Source organism: Eleutherodactylus coqui, chromosome 4, assembly GCF_035609145.1.
Source record: "Eleutherodactylus coqui strain aEleCoq1 chromosome 4, aEleCoq1.hap1, whole genome shotgun sequence".
Classification (NCBI taxonomy): domain Eukaryota; kingdom Metazoa; phylum Chordata; class Amphibia; order Anura; family Eleutherodactylidae; genus Eleutherodactylus; species Eleutherodactylus coqui.
The window spans coordinates 172682644-172708194 of record NC_089840.1 but is presented as its reverse complement, the minus strand read 5'-3'; the positions used below and the strand labels follow the sequence as shown (position 1 = coordinate 172708194).

The following is a 25551-nucleotide window of genomic DNA, read 5'->3' as shown; positions in this document are numbered from 1 at the left end:
AGATGAGGTAATTACACAGGGATGACAATACTTATGCACTTAGCATTGAATAATCAAGTTGTGACAGCTTTACTTTTCCTATTTAGGACCTTAAGAATGCTTCTGCCAAATTTCATGTTTGCACAACACCGGGAAGTTAGAGAGTTAGTGGCGAGTCAGTCAGTGAGTCAGTTAGTGAGGGCTTTCACTTTTATAAATATAGATATGAGGATTCTGTTTACCTCCAGATAAAAGGTACGGCTATGGGGAAAAATATTTGAGCCCAGCTATGCCAATCTTTTTATGGAGACTTTTGAATGAGGGAGGGGATTCTTAAATCATGCCAATATCATTTTTTAAACATAAGATTTATAGACGGTATTTTATCTGTTTGAAGCAGTCCAAGATCTGTTTTGGAGGATTTTATTGACATTTTAAATCTATTTTGGTGTTGGTTTTATGTCCACTATATATAAACTGTACTACTATAAATGAAATGTAGGAGATTTGAGGATCTAAACCAGAATACAATTCAAGGATTTTGATGCCAATATTTATCTAGAATTCACTAGCTGTCATCATCGCAGTTGGAAACACAACTTATCATATGTGCAGATGAAGCATATTAGGAGAAACTGCTACTCTGATCCTAAACAGTTGGCTTTCGTATGTGCTTGCTTTTAAACAACGGGAAGCTGATTCAGTATTCCAATGAAAAATACTTAATGAATCTCATTTACAGTGTAGCTCTAAAGAGGAAGAATCTTGATTTAAAATGCCACAATCACTCCAACACACTTGTCAGATTTATCACTGAGTATAACTGCCTGCAAGAAGAAAACACTTTGTCAATACTGGCTCATCCTATTGGGTGATCCCATACTGGGGAAGTCTCTGCAAAAGAAAGCCCAGGTCACATTTAGGAGGGGTTTTACATTTCAAAATAAAATTGCTCCTTGTCCTAAACGCAAGAACATTAATAATAAAAACAATTGCGCAAATACTTATAATAATCCTTCTACTACAGGTAAAGAGTCTTCCCTTCTACTTGGTTCTTTCAGGTGTAATCTATTGAGATACAAACGTTATACATCTCTATACTACATAATGAATGAGATGTAAGGATACACAATTCACAAGAAACAGTCTACTTAAAACAACATATAGACCTTGTTACCAGTAATGTTATCTATTTAGTGCGATTTCCTGCAACCTACAATATATAGGTCGTGCTCTTCATACACTGAAGGAACATCTGAACAAGCACCGACCTAATATAGCGAGCTTTCCAGCCTACATTGGGTTCTTCGTCAGGCATGAGGAAAAACCCCGAGTAGGTTCGTAAGCTCACTGTATTTTTGTTAGCCATTAAAAGGTATCATATCTACAAGATTACATGGCTTCTCTTGCTGAGAACAATAACATTTTGCTCTACTGGCTAACACGGCACCAAACCTTTTTTTTATTAATAAGCATTTGTCACTACACAGTGTTTCCCATCATTTTCACAATGTACACCTGGGCGATTTTTCACAACTTTCAGTTAATTGTTAGAGCATACTTTAATCAATTGTGTAGAAGAGAAATGTTTTGGATATATCGTTTTAACTCTTTATTTTCATGAGGTGTCAATGAATCAGTGGAACACAACTAATATTTAATCTTTTTCTACTTTTTCTTCCTTTTTTTTCCTTCCCGATTAGACCGATATTTGGGTATAAGACGAATTTGTGTATATTTATTAAAAGTGCCAAAATTGGAAAAATTTTGAAAAATTTTTTCACATTTTCAACAGCAATATGTCAAATATGTGTAAACATACCATAAAAAGTTTGGATAAAATATATATTTTTAAATGTTTACCTTCTTGTGGAAGCACATTGGAAAAACTTTAGGTTTTTTAACCATTTAGGAGATGTACAAAATTTTGACCCCATAGTTTCTTTTCAGGAGTTAATGCAATTTAAAGGAGAAAAAATTAAATTTTATATTTTGTTGTTTTAAAGAGAGGTTATTTTTTCTAAAGTCCATATGAAAATCAGGATTTGCTCCCCAAAATGAATACTCCTGTTTGTCCTATGTTCAGAAACATACCCGTTGTGGCCCTAATATTATGTCCATATGCACAACAGGGCCCAAACCGAAAGGAGCAGCCAGTGGCTTTCAGAACAGAAATTTTGCTTGAAGGTGATTTAAGGCCCCATTGCACATTTGTAGAGCCAGTGAGCGGCCAAAATGAGCCCATTTTGAACATTAGACACCTTAACGAATTCATCTAGGGGATGTACTGTGTATTTTGACCCCACAGTTTTTGAATGAATCTAAGCAAAGCAGTAGGAAAAAAATGAGGATTTTCATTTTCTTTGGCAATTATGTCATTTTAAAAAGTTTACGTTTGTACAGAACACCTATGAATGAAGACTTGCACCCCAAAATAGATACCTCTGTTTGTGCTGTGATCAGAAACATACCCTTTGTGCACCCAATTTTTACTTGTGCAGTAAAAAAATGACTCCCTAAAAATAATCCCTTGCCCTTTTTGGCATCCCCTAAATCTTAGATAAAAGTAATAATGTAAAACTGTGTGGTATGTCTGAAACAGGGGTAATTACGGAGACTTAGTTGGGATGGGAACGTGGGGCAATAAAACCAGGTATCCCTCTTCCCCCCTTGCTTGCTGCAAAATTCAACACTTTTTTGGTGGGTATTTTTTGACCTCAGTGGCAAGGATGTGGTGTAAAAAGTGGCGCTCTGTGAGGCTTAGTAAGCTTGCTGAGTTGTGGCGGTCTGACACAGAAGGTGCTAAACAAGCTGCTCATAGAATTGCAGGAAGGCGAGCGTTCCCGGGGACTTCTTGTAAATTTAGTAGGCATTACAGATAATGATCTGAATAATACCGGGCTCACACGGCTGTATGCGGAATGCGCTTGTGGAGGCCCGCAGCAGATCCCAGCTGTAAGCCTGGCCGTGGCCTTGTGTACTGCTATGTAATGTACTGTGCACAGCTGCGTACTCATGCAGAGGGTCATGCACAGTACACCTTTTTTTGTTTATATTTCCCACACTGCCGGTTAGCGATTGGATAACAGCGATCATGTGACCAGGGACCACATACCACGGCCCCCAGTGACATCTCCCTGCTCTTTGCCACTCATGCCGGCAGCAGGAAGATTTTAAATCTCTCAGGATCCCCGGACTTCTGCGCATAGGCCCGACATTTCACGTCCAGCGCCCATGCACAGAAGACGGGACATCGCAGAGAACAGAGGTGAGTACTTTCAACTCCCCTCATGGATCCGATCCATGAGGGGAGATGAAACTTTAACTTTATTCAACTTTTTTTTACTTTTATGTGGTCGACATTATCCATTGGATAACAGTGATCATGTGACTGGGAGTCATTCACAGCGCCTCCACCCCCCATGACAGCTCCGGTCTTTTGGCTACCTCCGACAGCAGGGAGCTGTCACCTGCATAGACCCCGTGCCTTTAATCTACAGAGCATGCATGTTTTTACGGCCCTGGGGATTAAATCCCAGACACCTAGGACATGAAAACACATATGGGTGATCACTAAGGGGTTAATCCTTTATATAAATATTTCTATATATCATTTACATGATCATTGTTATTATTTAATATATAATATTTGATGCGTGTATTAATTCTATATTTGCATTTTTAAACTTTGTTTTCTTATAATTTTTTCCTATCATAAAGATTTAGTTTTCATTTACATCCCGCAGGTGCAATGCTTTCTATAACTGGCCTGAGAGGCTCTCGCTATGAGTGCCCTCCCCGTTTTTGCACTCCAGCCATGGAACACAATCCAAATCTGGTTGGGCACTTTCCTTATGGGCATTTCTGGTACGGGCGCAGTGCGACAGTTGGATGGATTTCTGCCCTTGGTTGGCTAGCGCATGCGGCCTGTAAACATTCCATTCCTGGATTGCAACAACTTCTAGTGGTGTGGTGTCCCCACCCCGGGAGTGCACTGCTGAATTGGCAGGAGACTTTATGGATATCCCGACTGTTTTACTCCTGAGGAAGGGGTACATCATATTAATAGCCAAAAATTCTTTGGGAATATTTTTTATTTGTAGTTTACGGTTATATTTGAGGACATTTGTGGTTCATTTTCATTCAAGGTGCGGTTTTGCGATCTTGGACATTTCAGGGTTCTGTTTAATAGGCACTGAGCTTACCCTCATTCAAAAGAATAGCACTCTTTCCGTCATAATAATAATTATATTGTGGTACCCGTCTGTCCCCTTGAGCCTTTTCCGATATTGAGTGTTAGCTACCCTGGTTGGTGTGCGTTGTCAGCTTTCCTATGGATTAGTGGATATAGTCATACACTCAGTGGGTAATTTCAGTACGCTAGTTCTGTTAATTTTCCTGTGGTCAGAAAAAATGTCCCTCCCACCAGAAGTACTGTAGTTGTGGGTCAGTGCAAAACAGCTATAGTCTGTATGTATTTGCCTTGGCACTACATACATCTGTGGGTCTCTCTCCAAGAATTCTTCTACAGCACTAATTCTCTTTCCATGGAGAATAATTGTAGATAAGATTTGCAAATTCGGTACTATATTCAGTCTGACTTAGCTTACATATCTGATGAGATGAATCCTTTGAATGAGTGGCATTTGTTTAACCGTTTTGCAGAAATCGATCAACATTTAACCTAAGTTTGCAAACAGATTTAAAGGAAATGTGTCATCAGAAAATGACCTGTTAAATAAATCACATTTTTGTTTTAAACATTTTTAAGAATTTTTGGTGTTCCTTTTTTACATTTTTGATCATCTACTCCCCCCCACAAAATGACCCCTGCACAGGTTGTAGAGTATGTCTAGAACAGTCTCCTTACAAGTCACTGGGTCCCCTTCTGTTCATTGTGTGAACGGCCCATGAGGCTGCTGTAAAGCAGATCTTCTAAATGCTGTTAAATGCAGGTCAGGCAATATGGCCGCCATTATAGTGATGTACAGACGACAGGATAAAAATTTTTACATCAAAACAGATTAGAAAAATGTAATATTTCTCTCTATCTTGCTTTCATTAATATATGGGTTTTTTTTTACTGACTTAGGGCTCTTGCACACTAGCGATAGATTTTCCTGCGATGCGAGAGTGAGTAAAAACACATGATTTTGAAATCAATGATTTTCAATGGTTTCATTCTCATTTTTGCGATGTTTTCACCCACTCTAAGTAGCAATAAAAAAAATTGCGATATCCCCCATTGTTTTTAATGCCGACCCCATTGCAAACTATGGGAGATCGCGAAAAAGGATCTCTTACATATCTCCCCATATTTGGAAAGATAGGTGGCGGGGCCTGAGAGCTTTACCGAGAGCATGGGCAGGGCTAGAGGGGTTCTCATAGTGATTCTTCTCTAACCAAGAGAGGGGGTGGGGCTCGAGAGATCTGCCCTCTAGCCCCCCCTCTCTAGTCGCACCCCCTCATCCCAGGAAGCCCTGGGAAAGCCCTCTAGCCATGCCCTATCTCTCCAAATATGGGAAGATATGTAAGAGATCCCCTGTAGCTCCGCCCTCCTCTCTCTCCTGACTATGGGGGATTCCAAAGCTCTTTCGCGATTTTCTCCCATTGATTTCAATGAAGCTGGCACTACTACCATTGGCCCTATTGAAAATAATGGGCAAGATCGCAGATTTATTTTATCGCAACTTGCAGTGATTGAAAACATCACAAGTGAGAATGAAACCATTCCAAATCATTGGTTTCAAAATCATGCGTTTTCACTCACTCTCGCAACACAGGAAAATCTATCGCCAGTGTGGAAGCACCCTTATACCCTTTAATTCCTAATACAATGGGTGTAGGAGAAACGTTTTAACCTTAAGGTTCATTTACACACAGATGATCACTCAAAATTCATCAGAAGCTGACAGTTTCGAGCGATTATTTTGCATTAGCTACTAATGGGCTAATCAGCGCATTAGTAGCTAACTAGCTTCATTTTCATGTGTTTAGAGAACAGCAGGTGGTTTGTTCTCTAAATACATTGCTATTGTTCTCAAGCGGGACAGCTGCTGAAAGAATGTTATCAGCACTGCCCGCAGAGAACTCAGTGTGCGGTCCATCTTATCAGTCCGGATGGATTTTAAGCTGAGCTGCGATGAACTCAGCAATGGACGAAAAGTGCACGATGGGCACACATTTACACACATCGATTAATCGCTCAAAAGATGGCTTTTGAGCGATACTAGTTTGTAAAAGGGCCTTTAAGTAAGTGAAAAATCACAGGAATTGTAAGGTACTTGTGATACAACAAGTGAAAGTCCTTGTATGTAAAACCTCCCTGTGACCAGCCTCTCTCCAATAGGGAAGGCAATAACATTCGGCACTGATCAGTCAGATTAGATTTGAATCTTAAGTGTCATTCAAAAGGAATTCATCACTTCCACATATTTTCTTTTAAATGACCCCCCTCCAAATCCCTTAGCTGTTGACTTCACTACCTCGTCTTTATTCAGCTTTAACTCCTTCAATGCTAACATTTCTTTTGTAGATAAATTGTATTGAGGCTGGAGTCCAATTTGCATTTCGCTTACAATATATCCTTTAACCCCTTTATCCATAACCAGAATGCAGGATCTTCCGTCCAAATCTTCAGATTTCAGCAACTGGCTTCCTCAGAATGTGTTTCCCGTGTAAAGGCCCTGCACAAGTTTGTGATCACATTGTATATTGATACGTTTCAAATTTCTTGGTGTACACTGGGATCAAATTTCATTTTTTTTTCTAGTAATTTCAGATGTTTTGCACGTCATGTAATATCCATTAAATTTTACACGTCTGTTTTGAGCCTCTCTAACCCCCCACCCCTTCTTTTGGTATTATTACTTCACCCTCTGCCGACTCTCCTTACTCAACATCATTTTTTAAAAATCTTTCTACATTGACTCATTTTTTTTAAAGCTCTTGCTCCTCTCTGGAAAAATCCTCCAAGTTTGATTGTTCCACAAGGGAAACATGATTTGTGGGATGTAATGACTTTGTATATACTGCGGCTCCTGCAGCATTTTGTCATTACCTTTATGTTTTGTACTTTACATAGAATGAAAACTATATTATCTCCTTTACTTTCTCCTGCTAATGTGTGATATTAGTCCCATAGGGACCTCCTGTAGTTCCCTGAAATACCAGTTGGAGTTCCTCTTTCTGAGTGAACTTGATTCTAACGCTTGACAGTGGGCATTTATCCGGCTTTGAGGCGTCTACTGCTAGAATCGACCTACCAGTGGAAGGCAATGACTTGTACAATCCCACGGGTTTCCTAATAAATTGTCAAAACTTGTTCATGGCTTGTCCGTTACTAATAGCCGTGCAGTGCCGCATCAACACCTACAAATCTGCCGTTCACAATCTACAAGCAATAAACAGTACATTTTAGCAATCAATTTTTAATGATCTATTAGTAAAAACATTTTTGCCTGCTTGGTTTTCAGATGTAACTCGTCCGCCATCTGCTCTTACTTTTAGAGGGTTTGCAGCAGGATCACAAGTTATCCCCCGTCCACAGGATAGCGTAGCACATTAGGGGTCTCACCGCTGAGACATCCACCGATCTCTAGAACGGAGATCCCGTGTCTCCCTCTGTCACTGCGAGATCGCTTCAGAATGAGTGGAGCGCCGACCGAGCATGTGCGACTACCACTCCATTCATTTCAGTATAGTTGATGGTAGTACCCGAGCGCTTGGCTCTTAGCTATCTCCAGCAGTCCCATTAAAGAGAATGGAGGGGCCACTCGCTCGAATTTCTGCTGTCACTGACCTTGGTTTCCTCCTGATTTTTATCCCTCTGTTCATGTTATGTTGCTGAATCCCCCCCAACAACTCTTGTTTTCCCCCTAACTACATCTTACCATTACGTTGTGCTACTGCTGCCAATCTGAGATTACTGCAAGGATTGCGCCTTGAGAATTCCCTGCAGCGAATTCCAGATCCCGGTGTTCAGACTAAAGGGTAAATACCGGGGAATCCCTTACACTCTGCACTTTGGTTTAGCAAATCAGATTGCAGCATGAGGTTCCACTAGTAATAAAGATTAAAGGGGTTCTCCACCTTGGACAAGCTCCACTAGTTAAAGAATCCCCTGACAATAAGCAGATCACTAAGGCTGGGTTCACACGTGGCGTAAATCACGTGGAATGTCTGCAGCAGGACCAAAGGGAAATTCCATGAGATTTGCGCTACAGAAAGCCAGCTTCAAAACCCACGCCATTCAGCATGGATTTGAGACGGCTTGTCTGCCTGTATTTCACTGCGGGAATCTCTCTCCATGGAGAGGCTGCAGCGAAAATCGCAACACAATTGACATATCGCGGATTTGAATTCCACGCCGCATGTCAGTTTCTGCGCAGCTTGCAAATCTTGTCCACTTTGCTGCTTAGGTTCGGGTTTAAGATTGCAGGCGGAAATTCTGCCCCGTGTGAACCCAGCCTAAGGTCTCATGTCCACAGGCGGGTTGGATTCCGCCTGCAAGAGCCGACAGCAAGATCCTACCCTGCCCATGGACATTTTCTTACCCGTGTGGGTCTTCTGCATCCCAGCCGGATCTTCTTTCTTCAGCACAGCGGTTGCGTGAGTTTTTTTTTTTCTCCCCTGCTTTCATGCGGCAAGTCTGCAGTGTCAGCTGCTGGTGTGAGGTGGATCGGACAGCTTCCCATGACTTCAATGGAAGCAGTCAGTGCGGGATTGAAGCCAATGGAAGCCGTCCAACCTGCTGCCCGTCTGCAATTGACATTGTGGACGGGCTGCGGATTCCGCAGGAAAAGCAGGATTTAAAAAAATGATAATAATCTGAACTGCACATGTCCGACGGCGAGCCGCGCGAACCATCCACAATACAGAAAGAAGATGAAAGCAGGTACATGTGGACGCCGCTGCTGCCAGGGCTTGGGCACCGCTGCGGGATCCCACATGTGGAATGTGACCCACCCATGTGCAGCCTCTCTGTGTCCCCCTCCAGATAGGAGATGACAGAGGACCCCTCGCTCAGGACTCTTAATGCCTTCATAGGAACATGGGTTTTCTAAATACAGAAGCCATTTTAAAGGATTAGACTCAAAAATATGGAAAACCTGAAAAATTATTCCATTTCCTTCCCATATTCCAATGTGAGTAAAGCAGAAAACATAACTAAGAAGAGGGCATCCTATAAGGGGCATGGGACTTCCTGCTTGTGCCAACAATCCCGGGCGGATTTCATATGCAGAATCTGTACGGACCAATGCGCAGGAGATCCACGAATCAAGCCACCCGTAGGGAGGCATGGGCGTCCACGTATTAATTTAAGCATGCGGATTTAATTTGCGGACCTTTTGGTCTGGAAAACAAATGGCAGCATGCCCCATCTTTGTGTGGAAGTCAATGGAAGCGGTGCGATCCGCGGCCTGACCACAGCTGACAACGCAGACGGGCCACGGATCCTGCGGGAAAGCAGATTTTAAAAAAACCAAACTGTACTACGGAGGTCCGACAGCGAGCCGTGAGGAGCATGTGCAGTACAGCGAACCCAGAAGTGGAGGGATCTGCGCGGACGGCGCTGCCGTGGAAATCAGGTAAGCAGGGCTCACCGCCCGCGGGCAGCACGGTATTCCCTGCACAGAATCCGACCGGCCCGTGGACACTGGGCCTTACGGAAACGTTTACAACTTCAAGAGAAAAGCCGGCCGGAGCGTTTCTTCTGCGCGGCTGATACACTGGGCAAAGCATAAGTCCATGTGAAAAAACGCATCTGCAATTATTTTCCGCGACTGATGGCAGGTCTTCGCTGCGGTGACCCGCTGTGCGCCCGGCCTGATCCTGATTCTCTGCTCCAAAAACAGCACAGTGAAAACTAAAATGGTCGTTGCGGAGGTGAAGGTGCGGTTGTGGGGGCCGTGCGGTCGGTGACCGGCAGGAACGCGTCCGGTTATCGGGGTAGTAATTACGTAAGTCACACCCCTCGGCCGGTACTGGCTGCCCGCACACAAGTGTCTGCAGCAGCGCTGCGTTGTGGAGCGCCGTCGCCTGCGTTTATACTGCAGTCTTGCAGGTGCGCCGGCCGATGATGTCACCGCGTGATCCCCTCCTGGTGACGCAGTGAGCTGTGGAAAAAATGTAGTAGAACGTGCGCACTGGTGTAATTACTGCGGCTCATGTCAAGGGGAGATTTAGTGCGCAAAATGTGTCAAAAAGCTAAAAAGAGCGCGATGTGTGAGATTCTGCATGCCTACAATACGCCAGTGTGAGGCACCGCACGGAAATACGCGGGGCTCCAGCGCTGGTAATAGGTGAACCCCGTGAGCGGCGAGGAACGCAGGCAGGTTACCCGATCCGTCCCGCCGGGGCGCCCCGGGAGCTGCACAGCTGTCCACCAGAGGAGCCCCGGAGAGCTGCGGCCGGACCGGTCACTACAGCCAGCCCGGGTCTGCTGCAGGCAGCGCCTCCTGTCGGGACGCATATATCTATATTATCGGGACTCGCTGCGTGTCACCTGACCGCTTATACAATGACATAGTGGTAAGACACGTGACGGCTCTGCTGCCCCCGCACAGCGCGTGCTTCTGGGTGCAGGACGGCCGCCACTCTCCAGCCCCGCCCGTCGTCTGACGTCTCCGCGGTTTCCCGCCCGTCACGGCGAAAGTGACAGAAAACACAAACAAAACCGCCGCACTCCCCACTAATCATCCTCCCCGCTCAGCCCCGCCTCCCACCTAGCTCCTCCCCGCCGTGCGCTTGCTCCAATCACAGCGCCGCAATCCCACAACAAGCTCTCAGGGAAGGCGGTAACAAACGGGCGCATTATTAGCGTATTAGCCCCGCCCCCACCACCTAAAGCAGCAAGGATTTATGGAAATGTATGACTGACAGGCACTTGGGCCAATTAGCATAGCGAGAGGCGGGGCCGGCAAGGTAGGTGAGGTGTAATGAGGCTCGGTGTAATCAGTGTCATGTCGGACCGGAACACGGCGCAACAAAATGGCGGTAGTCTTAATGATGGTTTGGAGACCGGGTGAGTGCAGCGGAGAGGCGTGTGAGTGACGGCCGGCACTGGCTGGGGTGCTGCGGCCGGAGTGCCAGGGTTGTCGCGTATGACGTCATGACGAGGTGATGCGGCGGTGACGTCACCGGTCTGTCTGTCCGGTATGTAGGCGCCGGTGTGCGGGATGGGGATGCGGGGGGGCTGGGATTGCCGTCCCTCCCTCTGCGACTCCATCCTTCCACCTGCCAGCCCCGCCTCTTGGGGGCGCCACTGAGCGGCGTTAAGCCTTCCCCGGCCGCTGTGCTGTCACTATGGCGCCGGCGGAGATCTGTTCGCTCCGCCGGGGAGTTCCCGGAACTTCTGCAAGTAGTCAGTCCCGAAGACCTCTGCTTGCTGTCAGTGAATGGGAGCTGACACAGTGGAGCGATCCCTCAGCGCAGCGGGCGGTCTGGTGCTGCTGTAGGTTTTGGCGACTGCAGCGCTTTATTTATTTTTTAATAGATTTTTGGAAATTGTTGCGGATAAGCGGTCAGCGATTCCTGCGTCGGTGCGGAGCGGGGTGCGGATGCGGTGCCCGTCTGTGCGACAGCAGCATGTAGGTGGTGATCTGGCGCTGGTTACTCGCGTTACGGAAGTAAGACTGTGAGGCCGCTGTCACGCACCCGTTTCTTTTCTGCGGCATTTTGCTTTCAATGGCGCCTCGCAGACCGCGCTCGGACGCGGCGTTTCTAGCCCCATGATTTTCAAGCGCACCTTGTCACTCATAACGATAATGGGGGCGCTAAAACTGGCTGTCGTGCCCCGCAACCTGCGGATGAAAACGGATGTGTGAGAGCGGCCTCAGAGGATGCCCCCCATGTGGCTCGATCACAGATAACGGAGCTGTGCGCCAGCCGGCCTCATGTGACGTTTTACCGCCAGCATCCGTCGGTGGACGCAGCGCGGCCGCTGGGATGTAAATGTCGCACTGGCGGAATTGTTTGTTGACTGTTTGACGTGCACTTAAATACGTCCGTGCAAACCGTGACTTGTGGGAAACGCCGTCTGCGGACACTTCTCACCTAGTCTGCCGCTGCACAGGGCATGACCCGCCATGTTGGTGAAGCTGCTGCACAGCATTGTCCACTGGTGACCAGCGGGGGGCACTCTTGGTGGTGGGTCATCGTCTGGCCCTGATTCTGGGGGCGGTCAGTGTTATTCCGTACTAGCAGGTGGCTGCGGCCTGTAACTCTCCGGCGTGGGGAAGTTATGGAACTAGTAATAGTCGCACCGCAGAGGAGTCCACTACCACCAATACTCTATTAGGGAAGCCATCTAAGAGAACAGCTGTTACCCCTAGCAACCAATCACAGCGCAGCTTTCATATTACCTGAGCAGTACAAGGAATGAAAGCTGTGCTGTGATTGGTTGCTAGTGGCAACAAGTACAGATCTTAGCTTTCCTTAGAGTGTGGTGTCCTCTACTTGTCCGTGGCCGCCCTGTAGATGCTATGGGGATGGTGAGCGTGTAGTTACACAATACAGCCACAGGAGGGCAGCGTCTTGATAAGCTGTACCACATCACTCTAAGGGCTCCTTCACGCTGGAGATTGCGTTATCACCATGAGAAAATCGCAGTTTTGCTTAGGTGATTTTTGAGCGCCAGCGTGTCTTTTTCATGCCTCGCGGCCGCCCGTGATCGGTTTCCTCATGATTTTCCTGTGAAAGTAAATAGGAGTTTCTAATGTTAAAAACGCATCGTGCGACAATCACGAGTTTGTGCGATGCAATGCCATGAAAAGGCTCCATGGGGAAACGTGGGCTAGAAAGAAAATGTCAAAGCGCAGAATGATGGGATGAGTGAAAACCTCGCAGATGAGAATGAAACCATTCAGAATCATTGGCTTCGTAATTCTGCGTTCTCGCATCGCATGGTTGTATCGCCAGTGTGTAGGCAGCCTGAGGTCGGGCTCACACGAGAGTAAGATGACCGTGTATGACCATGTATTACGCGTGCGCTATGTGGTAATTCACATACATCGCCTCACGCTGTTTCGCTCACATTTGCGTGTATGCATTGCCTGACGCAGCATGTTCTGTTTTGTGGTGCATTACACGCAAGAGCCTATTGTTGTCTATGGCAGTGTTACATTGCGTTTGGGCGGTGTACATACACACCGTTGTGAAGGGTTGGCACGGGAGATTTAAACAAGAAAAAAACCTACAAACAGGTGGCCTGCGCATGGCGCTGTGCGTGAGATGCAGACTCGCTGCCATAGATGACCCACCGGTGGCTCCCAGCGGTAAACCTACACAGTGGTTTCCGCATACAGCCATGTGAGCTGACATATGGGTACATCCGCACGAGTGTAGGCGGTTCATGACCACGCAGCAGATTCACGGGCGGATGTGCGCTGTCGCTTTGGGTTTTTCTGCTGATCGGCAGTCTTTAGTGCCTAAACATGCAGGTAACACAGAATACGCACCAAGGACGGACGCGCCACGGTTTTATTATGCGACCAAAAGTTGTGTGAACAATCCGCAGCATTGAGATGGACGGGCGGCGCTCACTGTGTATTACGAACGTGATACGCTAAAAAAGAAAAAACGTCCCCGTGACTGTGCCTGAGGGCGCTACTTTGCACGCACTTCTGTGAGTTGCCGAAGAAGTGCGTGTAATGCGTCCCTGCATGCCGGAGGGCAGCATTTTTAGAAGTGATAGGAGATTTTTTTTGAATGAAAAGCTCCTGGCATTGGCATGTAAAACGCACGTTGGCAAGCGTGGTATCAGGGCGCGTTTCTTGCATTTGCCTGTGTGAATTCTGCTAGTGGCCGCCGTTGGCACTTGCAGTGTAGAGCTGTTAGCGGTGCGGCCCAGCAGACCTTGTCAGCAGCTGTGTAGTACCGCCCTAAGGCTAACCACATGGGCACTTGTGATATGGGCCTGTGAATTGGTCCTAAGGGTGCTAATACACAGCTGAGTGTGACCCTTGCAGTGTACCCGGTCTAAGTGCAGCCTGGCAGCTGCTAGTAAATGGTGAGTGTGTTGCTACGGCAGAGATCTGCCCCAGAAAGAGGTGGTGATGATTTCAGTGGCGACGAGCGGCAGAAGCCTGCACATAACTGTGGAGTCGTATTTGGTCTCCAAATTTGGAAATGAATCTAAAACTTAAAATGAATGACTTGGTATAGATCCCCCACGATGAGATGCCCTCCTCCTCTGTGCCCCCATAGTAGTGCTGCTGCCGCTAAATGCATGCCCTCTCTGTGACTCCTCTTAGTACTAGTACCCCCTGTGGCCCAATTAGTACAGTGGTTCCCCCACATTAGATCACTTGGGCCTAGTCTCCCTCTCCTCTGGATGTGATGTCTCACTCCCAGACACTAGTATGAAGCTCGTCAGCGGTCTGCTGAGGAAATCCTGGCTCCTCCCCTTCTTCTGTATGTACTTTGGGCCTCGTTCACACAGGTGACAAAGTCGCGAGATTTTGTAGTGTTGCTACAAATCACATGTATGAGAAGCCCATGCTTTCCTATGGGTTACTTCACACATGCAATGTTTTGTAGCATGCCACAATCAGACTGAAAAACCTCACGGGTCCCGCTATATGCCCGCGACACGTGAGGTTTTATAGCCCATGTTTCCCTATAGAGCCTTCCTCTCTGTTGCATCGCATGAAAACGTGATTTTCGTTCAGTGCAATGCAACTTTGACAGGAGGCAATCCTATTGTCAAAGCTAAAATTTAAGCCCTGGCTGCAAAAAAAAAAAAAACCTACATCACCTCTCCCGCGCTGTCAGCCCGGCCGCATCTTTCCCGGGTCCCCAGCAGTGATCATCATCTTCTCTTCTGGCCAGGGATTCAAAAATCCCCGCCTTCTGGGAGCGCTGGCTACAATTGGCTGATGCTTAGCCAATCACAACCAGCACTCAATGAATGGCAGTGATTGAACCAATCACAGCCATTCATCGAGTGTTGGCTGTGGATGATCGCTGTCGGGGACTCGGGGAGCAGACATGGCTGGGCTGACAGCGCGGGAGAGGTGATGTGTGTGTTTTGTTTTTTTTTTCTCTTCAGCTATGGCTTATTTTCAGGGAAGGGCTTATATTTCAAGTCTCCCCCAAAAATCCTTGCATGTAGCGCTACAAAGTCACAGTAGCACTGTGCTAAGTTGTGGCGATATCACATGGGCCAGCGATGCGATATTGCTGCGTTTTTTAAAAAATTTTAAGAATTTCTTTTATTTATTTATTTTCTCGCAGCGATGCCGTGTCGCCTGTATGAACAAGGCCTTATGCCCGGAGACAGGGAGGCAGATCGTCCTCTGCATATAGAGCCTGAAGGGCCATGTGGGACGTCTGCGGGTGGATGAGAGGGAGGTGGATCCGCAGCAGGGCTAGGCGCAACTCGCAACAAGACTTTAAAGTCTTGTTGCCATCTGCAAATTATAAAGTCACGTTGGCCACCCTTTTGGATGTCATCTGGAGCCTTATAAGCTAGAGGGGTTATACTGGCCCGTCCCCCTGCTATCCGCCCACAGAGCCGACGCTCTGCGCACGCAGTGTACTCGGGGTGACCCTGCCCGCTCCTTATGACCTACGTGTGTGTGTCCGTCCTAAAGGAGTCCGCTGTGTGGACAGACAGTCGGCGTATGGAGGCGGACATGTATCGAAAGAAAAACTAAATAAATAAATCCTCGTATATTTTGGTGCAGGTTTTTAGGTGTATTTTGCTACGGATTCTCCTTTTCGATTGAAGTGGTGAAGTCTGCTTCGGATCCGTGTCAGTCCGCATGAAATCTACTACGTGTGAACGGGCCCTACAAGAAAATTGTGTTTGTTCACCGTAGCAATCAGTCACAGTGCAGTTTTCGTTTTTCGAATGAAACGCACTATGAGAAATGAAATCTGAGCTGTGATTGGTTGATTTGGGCGACAGACCATTCGTGCTGTAGACTGTTCCATAACTCTCCACCTGTGTCTGCTGTCTCCTTTAGTAAGTTCTGCCCTCCCTCCTCTGACTAACGGTTAAAGGGGTTGTACAAGAAATGACTCATCACCTGGCCACTTACCACCGCTGAGACCCGTACACACTGCCTTTCAGTACACAGGTGGAGTAGTGTTACTGGTAAGTATAGAGGTGGGAGGTGCTGCAGGTGCTTCTGGGAACTGTAGTTTCCATGTTACAATTGCTGGTCATGTGACTGAGCAGAAGGACCGCCCCATTTGTTCAGTGAAGAAACCATAGCTAACAGGAGTAACGGTCCAACTACATAATGAGGCACACAGTAAACCCAATTGGGCTCGTGGAATTCTCCTTAGTGATGTTGGGAAGGATGCACCCCCCCCCCCTCCCCTCCTTTAAAAAAAAAAAAAATCATAACTTTTATCCATCAACCTAACTGTCTGCAGGTTGTTTTTTTGCTGCTAGAGTTCTATTTTACAGCGGTAATATTTATTGTCCCATATCTCCTCCCATCTACTTTGGTATAAACGGCCATTTTCACACTACCGGAAGGCATTTCAACCATTTCATATAGGAAACAGGAGGAAGGTGTCCCTGCTCACCTCCTCCCCGGCAGGAGCTTTAGCCTTGTAGGGTATATTCGCCAGCTGGCAGCAGATGAAGGAATGGCGAACGCTGCCAAACATGGTGCCCACGACAAAGCGCCTGCCGGAACAATATACTGCAGTGGGAAGCCCCACTGATAACACTGTGACCGCTCTGCTACAGGTACCAGATGATTCTCTTCTGTATGCTCCAACTCACCAATTCCTACCACCCCGGCCTTCACTACTTCCTCACCATCCACCTCGGGCAAGGAGATTGCATTAAACATGGCCACCAGCACACCCCTCCTCCCATATGAGGTGAACCAGCTCTAGCAGAGGTTAGGGCTCTTAGCTCACATAGTAAGGCTATACCTACAAAGGAGGACATGGAGGCTTATAGCTCTAGGTTGGAGAACTCCTAGAACACAGCGGGCCTCTGTTCATACCGAGATACGACTTCCCCGGCTGATCTAGTAAATAGTGAGCACACAGGAATCTTGACTATATGCTCATCCATTTCAAATACAATATATGATGGATCCCCTGGATGGGGAGGAGAAACCTTAGAACACAGGTCATTTCTCGAGAAATTGAGCAACAAAACTTGGAGGAAACTCTTTACTATGTCTTGAACTCCATCTTAGAAGTCAGTACAGTTCTGATCCTCCGGCGCGGTGTGTTTTCCGGCATTCCACAGGAACACCCAAAGATGGGACATGCTGCCATTTTAAATGTTCTTTTTTTCTCTTCCCATACTGCGATGCAGGAACGAATCGCTCATGTGTCTCGCAACACGCAAATCTTGTGAGATTTTCTTGGCCGTGTGAAAGTGGCCTTGGAGACCAACGCAAACCTTTTACTACGAATATTTTAATAAAGCAGGCAAGCCCTTGTCTGATAAACCCAAGAGCCACACAAACCTACATCCCCCGCAAGAAGAACGCGGCAGGCATTAACATCCACAATGCTAACGAGGCTTTGGAGATACTTCAGAACTATTATTCTCAACTGTACGACATAAAAGGGACAATTAACAGATCTGAATCCATCTGCATTACAGGAACACATCTCTGGGTACATAGCAGAGACAGGCTTGCTGAATATAGGGAGACGCTCGAGACAGATTGTCATTGCGGATTTGCCGACGAACTTCTGTTTGGCTTGCGGCCGCTAATCAGAAATCTTGTCCACACAGGATGGCGAATCTGTCTCGCCAATGCCCGGCAGTGCGGCATGGGTTCGCCGTCCGCAGCATGTCCATTGTCTTCTTCTTCTTTTTTTTTTCTGCTGCGGCCGTGCTCCCCTCTATGGGAGCGCCAGTCGCAACGGAAAAGCATATGGCCAAGCCACTTCAAAACCCGCAGCTATGTGCAGAAGGTTTTGAAGCAGCGCTTTCCCAGCTGCAATCTCGTGGGGGGTTTTTGCCGCCGGGAATACGCCGTGTGGGAACCCAGTATCAGGGTTTAAACATGGGAACTCTTAGGGCTCATGTCCACGGGGAAAATAGGATTTAATATCCGCAGCGGATCTCCCGCGCGCGGATCCGCACCCCATAGGGATGCATTGACCACCCGCGGGTAGATAAATACCCGCGGATCGTCAATAAAAGGGATTTTAAAAAAAATGGAGCATGGAAAAATCTGGACCATGCTCCATTTTCATGCGGGTCTCCCGCGGGGACGGCTCCCGCGGGCTTCTATTGAAGCCTATGGAAGCCGTCCGGATCCGCGGGAGACCTAAAATAGGAATTTAAAGTATTTACCTATCCGGCGCGGGCGGGGAATGTCAGCTGTTCCTCACGGCCGCATCTTCCTTGCTTCGGCTCGGCGGATGTGCCCGGCGCATGCGCGCGGCACGTCGACGACGTGCCGGCGACGTGCCGCCGGCGTCAGGAATTCATCCGCCGGCCGAAAATGAAGATCCGGCCGTGAGGAACAGCTGACATTCCCCGCCCGCGCCGGATAGGTAAATACTTTAAATTCCTATTTTCGGCGCTCATGTCCGCGGGGCAGGAGGGACCCGCTGCAGATTCTCCATGGAGAATCTGCAGCGGATCTGATTTTCCCCGTGGACATGAGGCCTTATGCTCCAGGCGGCATCTCTCCTTGGTGAGCTGGACAGCTCCCCTGCCTAGCCTTGTCCAGTTCTTGCGCCTGCAACCCAGCTCCAACCTGCACTGGTTAGCTAGACTATATAAACCTGTCTCTCCCTCGGTGTGTGATTATTGTGCTCCCAGCCAGTGGTCAAGCTTTCCCACCAGCTGCTCCTCCATACTGCTACCTGACATACCTAACTATCCACCTGCTCTTTTTGTACTGCAACTGATGCCTACCCATGTACCGACCTCTGGCTTTCTTGTCTACGCTACCAATCCGCATCGGTTATGACAAAGGGACTTTAACCCTGATCCAGATCATTACACAGATATTACAGAAGACAAGCTAGAGGTGGTTATTGAAATCACTCCGGCAGGGAACACGCATCTGACTTGTGACTACTGTCAGTGCATAAGTTCTTTATCCGAGTCCTCCTTCCTTCTTTACCAACGTAGCCACTATACCATCGTACCCTGCTGGCTTTTTGTCTAACGGTGTCTGATATATATATATATATATATATATATATATATATATATATATATACATACACACCTGTTGGCGACATCTTCGCAGACAACCCACTTTCTTGCCAATTTAATCCTACTGATTATATATCCTAAAAGAGGAAGATAGCTTAGTCAATTAAATGATTGACGCTATTAATCCCACTAAAGATTTTTTGGTCAAATATACATCTGTGGCTCCTGATGAACCGCTCTAAAGCGAGCGGAGAAACGCGTTGAGCCGTATTTCTCTGTGACTTCACCAGTCATTCAGAGCCGTAGTTCTCTGCGACCTCTACATACGACTGTCACCAGTCATTCAGTGCAGGAACTCTGTATATGCACTAAAGTTATCCACTTATACTGACCATGCTATTGTGACCATTATCTACATTGGAGACATTGGATGCATAATTCAAACTTGCACCTAAATATATCTTCTCTTTTTTGTGTTAATTTATGTTAGTACTGTTAGTCAGCCCGTATATGTTTTTAAGAGTTTCTAATAAACTATATTCTTCTAGTCTTTACCTGTGAAGGGCACTCCGGCAGGGAAGGACCCGAGCCCCGATGGTTTTACACCTACTTTTTAATTTTTTAGCAGCAGCTTACCCCTTCTTTGGCTGGAATCTTTTCCACGATCTTCCCACGACAATCTTTAGAGGCACATATCAGTATCTTACCAAAACCTGGCAAAGATCTCACAATCTCCACTAATTCTAGACCCATATTATTAATTGTCCATATAAAACTTTTCTCTAAAACATTGGCTAATAGACTTTCTCCTCGTCTCCCTTCCATTATACACACGGGTCAGCTGGGCATTGTGAAAGGGAGAGAGACTAGGGGCTAATATCAGAAAAACTCCACTTCTGACATTCAAGGCCCAGAATGGGTCCGAAACAACCTGTTCTCTGTAGACCCAGAGATAGCCTTTGACGGGGTCCACTGGGAATTCCTGGCCAAGACTCTTAAACGGGGTCGGGATCTACTTCTTTTTTTTTTTCTTTCTTTAATTTACTTTCTTTTAAACAGATTTTTCCTCCCTCGGCACCTTGTAATCTTATCAGGGCATTTAAATGCCACTGTCAGAATTGGCATTTAAAGGGTTAATGGCTCCGATCAATAACTGTGTGCATTGGTGTCAGCTGTAACAGATGGGATTGCCCTGGAGCGTTACAGGGTTAACACACAATTTTGGATTGTGGGATAATTCTTAGCAACCAGTACTTACCTGATACAGCATGGCACTACTGTACTGACTGTTTTACGTAGGTCGCTATGAATATGGCAATAACAAATTTGTGGGGATTTTCATTTTTTTTTTTTTACATAGTAGAGGGCGAAAGGTGGGGTTTTTTGACTTTAGTTAATATGAATATGACACTACACACATAAAGGCTGAAGACCACAGAATTACGTCAACTCTGGTGTCTGGAAGCTTTTATTTCACAGACAGCAAATCGTTTTACAGCATCAACATAGTGGAACATAATACGATTGTCGGGGTTCACAACCTGCAGAGAAGCATTGCATTGTATGGCTCATGTGCAGTTCAGAGTGCTGGAAGCTCCGGTCTGTCTGCTTCAGCAGCTTTCTCTGCACTCTGAGTAAAGGCCCATTTAAACATCTTTTGAGCGTTAATCGTTGGGTGTAAATGTGCCCATCTTCCACTTTTCTGCCGAACAATTATTTTCAGTTCGACTTGAAATCCATCGTTCAGCAGAATAGCTGATGAGCAGTACCGCTGTGTTCTGCCCGGGGAGCGCTAAATTCATTATCTCATCTCTCAGCCCTGGCGGCTCGCACGTTCCTAATAGGCATTAGTACCAATGAGTAGTTTATAAAAAAACGATCACTCAAAAGCCATCTTTTAAACAATCCTCTTTATGTGTAAATGCACCTTTTTAAAGGTGGGTTGATGCTGGTAAGTTGTAGGACCTGTGAGCTGTGGGCGGAGCTACAGTGCTGGTCATTAAGCAAGCTCTATGCATGCTGGGAGTTATAGGTAAGTCTGTTGCTGTGTTTACTGCGGAAGTGATGCATATAAACACAGCGGCAGATCAGCGGCTGCTCGGATGGAGGAGAGGGTCCAGAGCGGCGGATAACAGGTATAGGTTGCCGCCACTTAGCTGTACCGCTTAGACTTCAGCCTTTTCAGAATTTCCATTTAGTACCTGGGGAAAACCCCTTTAACAGGTTATTCCAGCAATTCACAGTCATATGCTTCATAAGGCGATAACTTTGCAATGTATTGTGATGACTCCTATTACAAAGCTGGAGGGATGCGGCTTTACGTGCCTGCGCTTGATGAGACAATCGCAGCCATTCAATGAATGGGAGAACTGTATTGATATTCTCATGTAGCGCTGTAAAAAAGCACATGCAGCTGAATGAAGCCCATTAGTGACCACTGTAAAAAGGTGTATGGGTGGTCAGTAAGGGGTTAACCTGCCGTGTTCCCGATAATTGCCTATGTGGCCATCTTGGTGTCCTGTATAAGTTCTTCGTCACTAATACTCTGTTAACCTCTGCAGTATGTCCTATTCCCGGGTTAGTTTGCCCATCTTGGGGCTCCGGTTTGGTAGTTGTGTCCTTCAGTAATACGTCCCTTTCTTTGATCCTTGCAATGAAATCTGTTTCCTCTCTTTCCTCAGATTTGGTTTTATGAGGGGGATTTAGTGCGTTGCAGCTGTTCCTTTTGATGTGAGCCCTTCTGCAGACGGATGTGTGTTACTGGAGTAGGACCTGGGATACATTGTTGCCGGTGGGATGTTGGCGGTGCGCGGATGACCTCTATGGGCAGCTGCTGCTCCTTGGATACAGTTCTTCAGCCATGGTAAAACTTGCCAACCCTCTGTACACAGAGTGGATTTTAGAAGCCATACAAAAGGTAAAAAGGCAAAAGCAACGTCCGTCGGAGGAGCGGATTTGTCATGCTGTGTGTGTTTCTCATGGGCTTGATAAAAGGCTTGTCCTTGAGCAGCTGGAGCTCAGCGTACAGGACGGCTCTGTGCTCAAAGTTCTTAACAAAGGCACGGCCTCCTACAAGGACCCCGAACACCCCGGACGCCTTACAACCACCACACTAATGAAGGGGAGACCTCCCGCTGCTGCAGACCTGCGAAGTGTGGATTGGAATAAACTCCTTCGTAGGGCACTGGAAGGACTGCAGGAATCTAATGGGTCATCACTGAAGAACATCGAGAAGTATTTGCGTAGCCAGAGTGATTTGACTGGAATTATTGCGAATCCTATTTTCCAAAGGCGTTTACGTCTTGCAGCTAAAAGGGCTGTTAACAATGGAAGGCTGCTAAAAGATGGTCCTCAGTATAGGATTAACTATGGAGGATTGGAAAGGAAAGGGTCCTCCAGATGTTACAGCTCTCCCACCTCCATTCTCCTGCTGGTCGGCCTTCTCCCTCATGAAAAAGACCAAGTAAGTGCATGAGTAGAATTCATGTTTGCACTTCTGTAAAACGCAGTCGTCTGTCTGTCTCACTAAACAACTTGATGCTTTCTGTTATTTGGCTGGCTCATGGTGTCCTTAATAAGGACCCGTGTTTTCACGTTGGAGCGCATTGTTTTTGGCTCCTCCCGGCAGCTGAAGATGGCCCTATGTAGTGCTATATAGGGCAGTCTTCAGCTGATGAAAGGAACCTAAAACAGTCGACGGCGCAGGAGCGCTCCAACGTGAAAGTGCAGGTGCTCTATAGATATTGATTGGGTTCATAGTACTGAAACTATATTTATTTACAGATTTCTCTCATTGATATTTGCTTGGTGGCTGCATTAGTAAAGTGATGACTTCACATAACTACACGTCCTTGTATATGGTGGAAAGCATTGGAAACTCTGTTATGAGTCTGTTATTAAGGCTGCTTTCACACGGGTGACAAAATCACACAAGTTTCTGGCGATGCAACAGTGCTACAAATCTCATTTATGTGAAGCCCATGCTTTCCTATTGGTTCCTTCACATTAGTGATGTTTTGTAGGTTGCTACATTGCAAGGAAAAAAAACTTGCGTCATGCTGAGTATTGCCTTGATTTTCTATGTTTTATAGCTCCGGTTTCCCTATGGAGCCTTCCTTTGTGTTGCATAGCACTAAATTGTGGTTTTAGTGAGGTGCGATGCAACTTGGTTCAGTAGGAAATCCTCCTGTTTGTCCCTAAAATAAGCCCTGGCTGTATTAAAAAAACAAACAAAAAACAGGCACTGTCTTCTTTGCCTCACTTCTTCTCTGGCAGTTCGGCAGCACTTGCTTGTAGTTTTAAGCCGGGGCTTCCTGGTTAGGGGGTTCCTCCTTCTGCAAGTGCTGACTCTAATTGGCTGAGCCACGTCGCTCAAGAACAAATCACTGCAGCGCTCTATGAACCAATCAGTCATTCAATGCGGTGGCTCTGATTGGTTCATAGTTTCACCTTTACATCTATCTCATAATGCATCAGCACAGCTATACTTTTGCCTGCTAATAAGCTACAGTCAGGGGGATGAGCTGTGATCATCATCGGTAACTGTGACAGGAGGGTTTGTGTCCCCCCTACAGGAAGGTCCTGTGCGGTAGGTGCATGTAACAACATCATATAGAATTAGAAACTAATTTAATTTGAGAAGACAAGGAGGCCTGGAGGTTTAGATAGAGTGAAATGATGAGCTAACCCTAGTGGACTTGTGTGTGCTGGGGGAGAGCTACATCATCACCTTATCTCAAATACTTGTTAAGGCTAGTCTAGACACAACGATTATCGCGTAAGGTGATCGCTCAAACGTTGAGCGATCACTTTGTGCTCCAAGCGGGGGATGCAGAAGACAAGCTGGGCCGCTTGTCTTCTCCATCCAGCTGTTCTGTGCTCGGAGCGCCCGGCTATAATACAGCTGAGCGCTCTGAGCGGGGTATGCAGAACACAGCTGGAGCGCTTCATACACTGCCTGTGTTTAGAGAACGGTATACAATTGAAACAATAGTATCAGCTGTATCCCGCTGTGAATTCCTGATGAGGATGATCATTGTCCTTCAGCATGCTGAAAGACCACGATCAGCGACTGCTTAAAGGGGTTGTCTCGCAGCAAGCATCAAAATTTAACATTACCCCATTCCCCCTGTCACCCCACTGGCATAAAATAGCAAATTAAAGCGGTTTTTAAACCGCTTGCTACTCACCGATCCGACGAAATAAGGACTTTAAAAAAATCTTCTCCCTAAGATGGCTGCCGGTCCTTTCCCAGGGATGCACTGCGGTTTTCTCCCATGGTGCACCGCGGGTCTTCTCCCATGGTGCACCATGGGCTCTGTGCGTTCCATTGCCGATTCCAGCCTCCTGATTGGCTGGAATCGGCACATGTGATGGGGCGGAGCTACGATGACTACGCGGTGACCAGCTCTCCGGCACGAGCGGCCCCATTCACCAGCCAGAAGCACGGACTGCGCAAGCGCGTCTAAAAAAGCAAGAAGCCAGCGAAATTAGACGGATCCATGGAGACGGGGACGCTAGCAACGGAGCAGGTAAGTGAATAACTTCTGTATGGCTCATATTTAATGCACGATGTATATTACAAAGTGCATTAATATGGCCATACAGAAGTGTATAACCCCACTTGCTGCCGCGAGACAACCCCTTTAATGACAACCTCACGATGTCAGTGCAGTTACACACAACGATTATCGCTCAAAAGATGGCTTTGAGCAATTTTTGAGCAAAAAATTGTGTCTAAATCAGCCTTTAGTCGGTCTTCACATGAGCAATAAAATCGCATGAGATTTGTGTGTTGTGTGTAGGAACCCATTCAAATGACTGGTTTCATACACGAGTGATGTTTTCCTGCATTGCACCGTGCTGCGGGAAACAAATCACGACATAGTCTATTTTCCGTGATCTCGTAGCAGCGGCCCCGTTGAAAGCAATGGGAAAAGCTCTGTGATCCTCTGCCGGTACTGTGACAGTCGCTGTGGGGATGCCCTTCAGCCCCGCAGTGATGTGATAGACTGTTTGTTTTCCCATGAAAACACCTTGCATCCTCGGGGATTTCACATGGATGGCGAGCGCGATATTGGGGTGGGATTCGTGGCCCTATATCGCGCTTGCCCATTTAAAGTTAGCCTTGAAGTCAATTTCAAAGAAAGCTGATTAATTTGAGCATCTAGAGGAAACCTGCGAACACGTGGAGAATGTACAAGGTTAGTGCGTCTCATTGGTCAAATACAAACCTATGGTGTAGCAGTGCTGCCTCTAAGCCGCGCTGCTGGCAACAGCATCTACTTACTACTTGAAGTCAAATCTTTATATTGGGTAGGTTTAGCGCGCCTTTTTTTTTTTTTTTGTGCCAGAGTTCCCTCAGTCCACCAAATTGCTCTCCTTCAACGAGATCTTGGGCAACTGTTTGTACACCATGGTAGCCTGCGGTCTTCTGTAGGCCCACCGAACTAGATTTGCATGTGGCA

General features: G+C 46.7%; 1 protein-coding gene across 3 annotated transcripts in view; it reads left to right on the top strand.

Moving 5' to 3' along the window:
* The first annotated feature begins 10920 nt into the window (after positions 1-10920).
* KAT6B (lysine acetyltransferase 6B) overlaps positions 10921-25551 on the top strand; it is a 109352-nt gene continuing 94721 nt past the window's right edge. For 2 of the 3 annotated variants that reach the window (XM_066600392.1, XM_066600390.1), the window contains exons 1-2: positions 10921-11005; positions 21766-22547. In XM_066600392.1, the coding sequence (XP_066456489.1) occupies positions 21945-22547 (603 nt within the window). In that variant the 5' untranslated portion in view covers positions 10921-11005; positions 21766-21944. Of the gene's footprint in view, positions 11027-21765; positions 22548-25551 lie in introns of all 3 variants that reach the window. The other variant, XM_066600391.1, reaches the window with a different exon arrangement.